The 10,322-nt window shown below is 41.9% G+C and overlaps 1 protein-coding gene across 4 annotated transcripts in view; it reads left to right on the top strand.

Annotated features, from left to right (window-relative positions):
* The first annotated feature begins 242 nt into the window (after positions 1–242).
* RCOR3 (REST corepressor 3) overlaps positions 243–10,322 on the top strand; it is a 50,626-nt gene continuing 40,546 nt past the window's right edge. For 2 of the 4 annotated variants that reach the window (XM_066261433.1, XM_066261430.1), the window contains exons 1-2: positions 243–598; positions 1,005–1,061. In XM_066261433.1, the coding sequence (XP_066117530.1) occupies positions 430–598; positions 1,005–1,061 (226 nt within the window). In that variant the 5' untranslated portion in view covers positions 243–429. The remainder of the gene's footprint in view (positions 599–1,004; positions 1,062–10,322) is intronic. The other 2 variants (XM_066261434.1, XM_066261432.1) reach the window with 1 other exon arrangement.

Raw genomic sequence — 10,322 nt, 5'->3', positions numbered from 1 at the left:
TTTTATTAGTGATCGACGGAGGCTGCCCGTTCCGCGGCGAGCAGGGCTCCCCCGGCCCCCCCAGCCTGTTCCTCGTCACCCCTCCCCGGCGGCCGGAACCTCCCTGCGGGGCGGAGTGATACTGGCGGCGGAGTAGCGCGCGGGGAGACCGAGCGGGGCGCCCGGGACCGCGCGGGGCGGGCGGCGGGCGGAGGGAGGAGGGGAGAGAGGCGGGGCAGGGGCGGGTTGTTGTGAGGCGACTGCGCTACTGCCGGACCGGGGCGGTTATGGCGGCTCCATATTAACACCCTCCTCCTCCTCCGCTGCCGCCGCCGCCGCCGTCTCCTCCTCCTCCTCCTCCTTTCCCTCCCGCCCGCACTCGTAAGCGATCTCCCCCTTCCCCCTGACGCCTACCTCTTCCCTTCACCTTTCCCCCTCCCCTCTTCTACCATGCCCGGCATGATGGAGAAAGGGCCTGAGTTACTGGGGAAGAACCGATCGGCCAACGGCAGCGCCAAGAGCCCGGCGGGCGGCGGCGGCAGCGGCGCCTCGTCTACCAACGGCGGGCTGCACTTCTCGGAGCCCGAGAGCGGCTGCAGCAGCGACGACGAGCACGGTGGTAGCCTCGAACTCCTCCCCGCCAGCCCGCCTGCCCCCCTCCCTCCTCCCCTCCCCCAGCCCCCTCCCTTCGCCGCGCTCCCGCCCTCCCTCCCCTCGGAGCCCGGGCGCTGCGGTAGCCTCGAACTCCCGGTGCAGTGCAGCAGCACCCCCCCTGCGACCCCCGTCCCTCCGCCCTCGACCAATCCCCCGCCCTCGCCCCCCCCCCGGCTCCCCGCCCCCATCCTCTGCCATCTCCCAAAGTGCCCGGAGTTAATATCTTCCCAGCCATCCGCCGCTTCTTTCCTCCCTCCAGCAATTTTTATATTTTATTAAGTGTCTCTTTTTTTTTTCTCTTTTCTTTCTTTTCTCTTTCTTTTCTTTTTCTTCTTTTTTCTGTCTCTTTCTCTTTTGGCATTGCTTTGCAGATGTTGGGATGAGAGTCGGAGCTGAATACCAAGCCCGGATCCCTGAATTTGATCCAGGTAGATATATTTGCTTAGGCAAAATCCTGTCTCCCCTTTCCTGGGATTGGTTTAGGGTGGAAGGGGTAGAGGGCGGGCGGGGTAGGGGTCCGTGTGTGCGATCGGGAGGGGATGCGGGGCTGGGATGGACAGGCATCTCTGGCGGGGAGGCTGTCAGGCTTGGCAGGGCTGTGACACAGGGCGTGTGGGCAGATGTGTGCATTGCAAGGTTAACATGGTTTCTCTGGAGGCCACTTGCGCGCTGGTGGCATCGCCCTTCTGCCCCCTGCGCTTGGGGCGAGGTCGGGAGAGCAGAGAGATGGCCCTCGGCTGCTAGGGGGTCCGTGGTCCAGGGAGGAGCGACTCCTGCAGTGCCGCGGGCTGTAGGAGAGGCTGTGTAAGAACCATGCCAATGTCAATTGCCAGCCACCAGCCCTCGGGAGCGGAGAGCCGCCGCGCTCCGCGAGGGCGGCGGATGCTCAGGCTGCTGTCACTAGTCGAAGCCCAGGGCGATCCTTCCCCGACCCGTGCGCACCAGGGATTTTCTTTTTCCTTTCTTTTTGGCTAGGTGGTGTAGCTTTGCTCGAGACAGTTCCGCAGAGTGTAGGAGCCGGGGTGAGAAAGGGATGAGGGAAGGGGGTGGGGAGGAGCCAGAGGCACACACCTCGCCCGAGAGCCAGCCCTAGGAAGTCAGACCACAGGACAGTGGCAGCAGCTGCCAAGGAGACATTTTCTCCCGGAGCAGCCAGGTTCCAGCGTCCTCTGCCAACCCAGCTTGCGGGCTCCCTGTCTACTTTTCTCCAAACAGGCTCTCTGGCGGTCACGGGATTTCAGCCTGGACAGGGATTGGGTGAGAGTTCCGCATATGGAGGCGCCCTTGCTGGAGCCTCTCGTTGTGGAGCGTGTTTCCTTCTCCCCACCCCACTCCAGACCCTCTCCAGTTCAGGCTTTGGGCAGACTTTGAAGGGGCTGGTGTATGGGTCAGTTTTTTTGCACATTGCCCACTCGTAATAACGTTACGTTTGTGTCGGACCCTTGCTATCTGTATTAGATATTAATATGGTTTAGTTATATTTTCTTGAGGGAAATAGAATGTTTATTTGATAGTATAGCTGGGTATTTCCATTCTTCCCATACTAGTTATGGCAATGCAAAATGATATTCACCGACCATTTAAAGAGTTTTAGGTAGCTTCTCTTCCTGGTCCGAGAGAGAGAGAGAGAGAGAGAGAGAGAGAGAGAGAGAGAGAGAGAGAGAGAAAGAGAAATAATGGGTATTAAAAGAATTGTCAGTGCAGGCTGTTTTTCAAAAGGTAAAAATGCAAGAATGCTCAGTAGATCTGGGTTGCCCTCTAAATGACATGGCTCTTAATACATTTTATTCAAAAGCTATTGATGTGGGCTTCAAATAATTTTCAGTGTTTTGTGAAAATGTCTTTGATGTAGCTAGTAGATGAATGACACCTTACATTACTGTGCTATCTCAGGTTTTAGCAAGTCATTTGCAAAGAGCAGGCTTTGGCTTCTGAGTTCAGTTCCCAGCTCTTATTTTAATGCTCTGAGCAGGTCACTGGTCTTCCCTGGGCCTCGGTTTCCCTAGTTACAATATGGAAATAAAAAAATATTTCCTGGAATTCTTGCCAGGATTACGTGACTGGGCCAATTATTCAGTAAAGATTAAATTTCATAATTAAGACAGATTCTGCATACATTTATACTTTTTTGAATTGGGGCTTTTGTTGGTACTCTGCTTTTTTGGGGAATTGATAAAGTTATTTTTAAATTAGAACTTGGCAGCCAGAGATTTTGCCTAATTATTTCATAGGTTAATAAACCTATCTTTTTTGCCCTGTTAGTTAGGTTTATGTTTCATAGACAACTATACACAAGGTAATTAGGGGTCTTATGTTTAAGAGCCAGATTTCATACTGGAACAAATTTATATGTCATGGTCTGATCATTGTAAAGTATTTTTTTTGTTTGTTTCATAATAGATTAAGTACCAGAACAGATTTCAAAATTTGAAAAATAATTCATTAAAAATGAAGAGGACTTTTCAGGTGGTTTTCCATGGCCACTATTGGGATTATCTCATTTACTTCATAATCATACTTTGCTTATTTTGAACCTAAGAATATTAGTGTGAGGGGATCACTGAAACATTACTATTTTTTAAAGTTATATTTTCAATTTATTTACTCAGACCATAATTGATACTCTCTATTTTATAATAAAGATAAGTCACATTCTTTAAATTTACCTATTTATTTTCTCCTTAATCTCCAGCAGAAGAATACTGAACCAGAGGGTACATCTAAAAGCCAGTTGCCGTTTAAACCTTAGTCATTTGACTCTTAAACACAAGACCCCTAATCAGCCAGTATATAGTTAGTTGTCTATGTTACAGGCAAATCTTTTCAAACAAATGTAGATGGTCAATTATTAGATTTTATAAGGAGATATTGAGCCTCTATGCCATTCACCATAGTACCACTGCTTTATTCTAAGTGTTATACTGTTATGTGAAGTTTTTATTTCTTCAATTTAATGTAATTGGGTGAAAATTTAAACATATTTACTGAGAAAAGAAGAGATTTATTAGTGATAGATACTGAGATTTGGTCAGCTTTTTTTCTCTTTTCTTCTTTTTCATACTTCTATGTTTTCTTAGTCTGTCTTCATAGAGATTGTTCACCCATAGGCATCTAAGTCATTTGGAAGAAAAATTCCTTAGTTGCCAAGATTATTATGATCAAAATGTAGAACAAGTAGAGGATTTTTTTTGTGTGTTAGATATTTTTATTGGAGGAGATGATGATGTTGATAGAAATTAAACAGAATAAATTATTAAATGACTTTTAGAAAATAAGAGAAGTATTGACATTTAAGTTAGAATTACTGAAGAAGTTATAAGATTAAGAATAGTTTACATCAACAGACCATTGCTAAGAATGCATTTATAAAAATTTAATACCTGAATTTCTGATTATTTTCTTCCCAACTTCTATTTAGTGCCTAGTGACTGCGTATATCACGAGGAATGGTTTTGTGTGGTGATTAAGAGTCCTACTTCTCAAATGCCTTTTAGCTAATATGGCGTAGTGACCTGGGATGGACTACCTGATGTATCCAGGCCTTAGTTTTCTCATTTGTAAAGCGAGATAATGTTAACTATATCACAAGATGAAGTAAATTTAATGTATATAAAGAAGGGTTCTTCAAAATAATTTGCCTGCCTACATACACATAAAAAAAGAATTTTGAGAAAACAGATTCACATATTTTCAAGTTGACATTTATCATTTGTCACTGAGTTTAAATAGGTGGGAAGTGTAATCTTCAGTCTATTGAAAATATTAACACTTTGAAATAAAGCTGTTGTATCCTTACTTTAAATGTATCCAGTTAACTATAAATACTAATGTGATCGTATCTATTCTATAAAATATATGAACAGACTCCCAATAGTCTGAAAGTCTTTGAAATTATTTTCATGCATTTTCCCCACAGATTTTATAATGTATTTTTTGTGCCTGAAAGTGCTTTATTGATCACCTGTCTTAATTTCTCTACCACCATAACATGTATTCTTGTGACTAGAAGGTTCTAAGTGTTAAATCTCTTTTGGCTTGAGTTATTATATTTAATGCATAATTGATTAAAATTCTAATAGCTGTGTGCCTCGAGTAAAGGAGGGCTTTGCTGATAGCCTTTGGCACTATAGAGGTTTTAAATTTTTAGGCAGTGAACTCCTATAAGGCTTGGGAAGAGTGAGAGACCTACCTTTTTATTTTAGTAAGAGAAAGGCATTTATGAAGAAGGTTGAAGTAGAATGAGCTGAAGCTTATACTGCAGGTAAGGTCTCAGGCAGATTGTCTTGGAAAAGAGAACACAGGGAGGTTGAAGGTCTGAATTTGATATCCATAGCTTATGTACCTCTTAGAAAGTCTTAGTTTTACCCCAGTCTGAAATTGGTGAATTAAGTATATAATTCAAAGCCTAGTTTATAAATGGTAGAATTTCAAAAATATTTGGAATATCTTAATATTTTTAATATTAAATTCTTTATATAGAATATTTGTCCCATGATTTTTTATATTAAAAGTCTTAAAGGAAATTTAAAAAAAGATTTTTATTTTCGTACTTATTTTAAAATTTGCTATTGGTGTGGAAATTCTAGCTTATAGTATTTATGTATAACCTACTCACATCCTTCCTTACACTTTAAGTCATTTCTAGGTTACTTTATATACCTAATGCAATATAAATGCTATATAAATAGTTATACGGTATTGTTTAGAGAGTAATGAAGTGAAGAAACTATGTGTTTAATATAGATGCAACCATCATAGACCTCACTACGTAGTACACATCCTCAACAAGGTACCATATTTTTGCAAATATTATATTTTTTATCTCATGGGTGATTGAATTGGCGATTGTGGTACTGATGGATACAGAGGACCGACTGTACTTTTGTTTTATAAGTTGTTGGTTTTCCCCAGTTGGTCTCATAAATGCACTTTACCAACTGAAGTTGGGATCTAAAAAATTTCAAAGGGATTAAACTTTTTTTCCCCATTGATTTTTCTCATTGAGAGAGAGGAAGGGAAAAAGAGAGACGTGTCAACTCGTTTCACTTAGTCGTTCCATTTAGTTGTGTGCTCATTGATTGCTGCTCTGTGCCCTGACCGCAGGTCAAACCCATGACCTCTGGTGCACCTTTATCCACTGAGCCATCCGGCCAGGGCCAAGGGATTAAGCTTTTAAGTGTTTTATTTAATATTTTTAAAAAATGTTCAATAGTTTTATTTTCAGAATTGTCAGGCTGCTATATAGTCTTTTGAAATTGCCGTAGTTTGCCACCTAGGTTTTGGTTGGTTGGTCAGTTGGTTGGTTGTTCTTTTTAATCAATTTAGAAGTTAGAATGCTTCTAAGGCTTGGTTATTTGTTTCTGAGTCAAGTTTGATTCTTAGTATTCATGAATATCAGGCAGTTTTGAGATATAATCTTCAACATTGTTACAGATAAAAGCAATAGAAACATTGGGTTTGTGTTCTTTAAATACACTGCTCACAAAAATTAGGGGATATTTTATTGCTTCATATTCATTTTTGAAATGTCCCCTAATTTTTGTGAGCAGTGTATTTTGGTTTATTTTGACTTTTGTAAATGGAATGCAAAGCATCCTAGGAAGTAAATTGTTTTACTTTCTCATATTTTATAGAAGAGGAATCAGGTTTATAAGTCAGAAAAGGCAAAAGGTCATTTCAGCTGTTTGATCTCATTTTCAAAGGGTTGGTAAGAAGGGACATTGGCATTCGTGTTAGAGCCGCATGGGGTTTTATTCATTCAAATTTTTATTTGATTGATAATGTGAGAAGAAGCCCTTCCAGAGCAGAGAAAGAGGGGAACTTAAGAAAGAACTGTTTTCAATAAGCATGTACTTAGTGATAGTACTAGTCTTATATAATGCTTACCATTTGCCACCTACTTTCTGTTAATTCATTTAAGTTTTTAACAACTCTGTGAAGTAGTTGTTCTCATCATCCCTGTTTTTAAAGATGAGTTAAACTGAGAGACACATAGATTAAGTAAATTTGCTCAAGGCGACAAAGCTAGGAAGTGGCAGAGCAGAGATTCAACCTTGGAGTCTTGATCTATAGCTTAATCATTATACTAAAATGTCTCTTATTTTTTGTGAACATCAGTCATCTCTTGGACCTTATTGATGATTAGGATTGAAAATGTTGGAGTCCAGTTCAGTGGTTAGGGAAAGACCATTGTGAAATGACTAATTAGGCATTTTCTGCTACCAGACACACTCACTCTACACATGCACCCTTACATCCATGCTAGTGAGCTGTTAGTCTGGGTACCAGTTTCTGTCAGATGAAACCCTTAATTACAGTGCTAAGAGTTTGGGGAAAACAACTATTCTTCATGAGGGAAATATTTTTTAAAATTAATATTTGCTTAAGAAAAGATATTTAATGAAGATACTTTAATTCAGACCATCTGTATTGCCAGAATCAGATGCAAGGAAATGTTTAAATATTAAGCATGATTTGCTATTAAGACTTGAAACTGAATGGAAACCTTTGTTGCAGTCTATGTTTAATTAAGTAGGATTTAACTTATCTTACTGTCACAACCCATTGTGAAAAAATTAGTTTCATGTTAAAGGAGTGAAGTTTAGGATACTCACTTGAAATAGCAAGAGAGTTTATTAATTAAATAAAGGCTTCTGACCAATTTAAATAGTATGTCTATGTTATATCCATTGAATGATTTGGCTCTTTTGCTTTTGTATTTTTATTTTATGTGGTTAAAATTAGAAATATCTTTTATTTTTTAGCAAGAGAAAATAAAATAATACATATATATGTATGGAACTGCCACATACATGATAGAGTCCAAATCTCACATGCAGGAGAGGGTCAGAGATAGAGATTGAGTGTAAGACATTCTAATCTAGGGATGAAGTATTGAGCCTCTAAGGGTCATAGCAGGAGGATAAGAAAAGCAGATATTTAGTAAATAAAAGTGTGCCCTGTTATGTAGATGGGTCAAAAAGGTTATTGCTGATAATCTCTTATAGGTAAGGCCTCTTCAGATTCTTGTAGGCAATTAATGGGGTGGGGGGGGCAGAAGTTTCTCCTGAGGCTGTGGCTAAAGTTGCCTCTAGCTCAAAACAATCTTCATACCATAGAGGCACATCGTGGGGTGACTCATCTAGATTCCACAGTCCCCTCCTTTGAAACATCCCTGGAAATTTCACATTCCAGAATTTGGGTTGGTAGATTGTTCTACATCATTAAACCAGTCTCAGTCTTGAGAAAAATTCAGTCTAGGTATACAATTGTGTCTCATTTCAGAGGTGGTGGTTTGGGTGGGCTCCCAAAGTTAAGCCTATGGTACAAGCAGTCAGGTATTTAATAAGAGGCATCTTTATGGAAACAAAAGAAAAAGAAAGGTTAGTGATTGGAGCAGATTATAATCTTTGCTTCTGAGTGCTGAAGGCAGGCAGTCAAGAAAATGTCTAGATGCCTGTCCTGAATCATCTTCATATGGAGGTAAGGCAGGCAGTTCTTGCCTCAGAGTCTTCTGTCTGCAGTTTGAATGTCGGGTGATCTTTCTGCAGCAAGCACAGATTGTCCATAGATGAGCTGTGGTTGTGTTTTATCAAATTGTCCCACTTTAGCTTTTATGGCCTTGGAAAGAGGGCAGTTTTAGTTCTCAGCGATTCCAAGGCAAAGGGTGGGAAAATGAAAATGTTTGGAGGGCAGCAGCCAAATATTTAAGAAAACTAGAAAACTCAGGATTCAGTCCCATTTATAGGTAGAAATTTTTTTTCAAAAAACTCAGGACCATGAGCAGCACTAGAATCTAATATCTACAAAGGTCGATTGAAGCAATTTTTCTCTCTAAAATCACCCCCTCTACCAAAGATAAACAAATTAAGACTTAATTTATTTGTAAAATGAGTCTAGTTTCAATAAACTTGGCCTGATTATATGTATAAGTTCAGCAAAAAAAGTAATGAACCACATAGGCTCTTTTAACTTTGCTTTGCTGGAATTTTCCATAAGGACTCTTCCACCTTACTTAGTTAGCAAGATCTCTCAAAGCTGAGAAGCCAAATCGCATATTTGCCATGAGACTTTGCCTACAATACCTATAGATTTGGGGTTAATTCCTCTCCTCAAGGTACCCAGTGTATACTGAAGTTCTTCCCTTGAATCTCCCAGTAAGCAACCTTTATTCCTTACCTGGAAAGACTACTATGAATCATGTAGGCAAGGTGCCAGGCTCTTTTTCCAAGGAGCTTCTATTGACTTCCAAAGTCAATTTAAATTCCTTATAGCTTTCTGGTCTTATGTGAGCCTGTGCATGTCTCTTTCAAATATGACATTCCAGTGAAAGCCCTGTGTCCTGTTATAAAGAGAACTGATTTTTACTGAACTTCTGCAGACAGACATTGCCTTGAGAATAAAAATACTCATTGAGAGCTTCCAGAGTTTGGAGGGATTAATTAAAGAAAAAAATGTTTCATACTGCTTACAAAGGTATAATTTACCAAATTACTCTAGGTTACTATAAGAGAAAGAAAAATTTCCTTATATGTGAAAAACAAAAGGTTTTATTTATCTGTTTATTTTTCAGAGTACATTTATTAAAGGTAGGAATAGTGAAACAAGGAGGGGCTTAAGAGAATTCTGAAGTGCCTGGCCACTGGCGGTGGCACAGTGGATAGAGTGTCAGACTGGAACACAGAGGACCCAGGTTCGAGACCCTGAGGTCATCAGCTTGAGCCTAAGGTCGCTGGCTCGAGCAAGGGGTCACTCGGTCTGCTGTAGCCCCCCGGTTAAGGCACATATGAGAAAGCAATCAACGAACAATTAAGGTGCTGCAAGGAATAATTGATGCTTATCTCTCTCCCTTCATGTCTGTCTGTCCCTATCTATCTGTCCCTCTCTCTGACTCTCCCTGTCTCTGTGTGTATGTCTCTGTCTCTCTCTCTCTCTCTCACACACACACATACACACACACACACACAGCAATATGGAGAATTCTGAAGCAACAGGAGAGTCTAAGAGGGTTTGCTTTAGCTCTGGAAATTTGAAATAAATGAGCATTGTGGGGCTGCTTTGGCTCTCTGGGAAGAAAGAAAGGCTTTGGAGACAGGTTCAGGGGCTTAGCCTGGGATGAGCTGCTGTAACCCATTGCTCCCCTGGTTGCAAGTCTCTTGGGTACCCATAGAGCTTAGAAGATGCACTCCTGTGGGGGGAAAAGAAGGGGAAGGGAAAGGCAGAGGTCTGCTCCTGGGAGGGGGAACTCACCGGAAAGAGTTTAAAAATCAACATTTCGGCCCTGGCCGGTTGGCTCAGTGGTAGAGCGTCGACCTGGCGTACAGAAGTCCCGGGTTCAATTCCCAGCCAGGGCACACAGGAGAGGCACCCATTTGCTTCTCCACCCCTCCCCCTCTCCTTCCTCTCTGTCTCTCTCTTCCCCTCCCGCAGCGAGGCTCCAGTGGAGCAGAGATGGCCCCGGCGCTGGGGATGGCTCCTTGGCCTCTGCCCCAGGCGCTAGAGTGGCTCTGGTCGCGACAGAGCGATGCCCCGGAGGGGCAGAGCGTCGCCCCCTGGTGGGCGTGCCGGGTGGATCCCAGTCGGGCGCATGCGGGAGTCTGACTGTCTCTCCCTGTTTCCAGCTTCAGAAAAATACAAAAAATCAACATTTCAAGTTGATAAAAAGTCATAAAATTGTAACCCTTTTCATC

The sequence above is a fragment of the Saccopteryx bilineata genome, chromosome 2 (assembly GCF_036850765.1).
Source record: "Saccopteryx bilineata isolate mSacBil1 chromosome 2, mSacBil1_pri_phased_curated, whole genome shotgun sequence".
In the NCBI taxonomy this organism is placed as follows: domain Eukaryota; kingdom Metazoa; phylum Chordata; class Mammalia; order Chiroptera; family Emballonuridae; genus Saccopteryx; species Saccopteryx bilineata.
The sequence above is the reverse complement of the archived record's forward strand: the minus strand, read 5'-3'. Positions and strand labels throughout refer to the sequence as shown.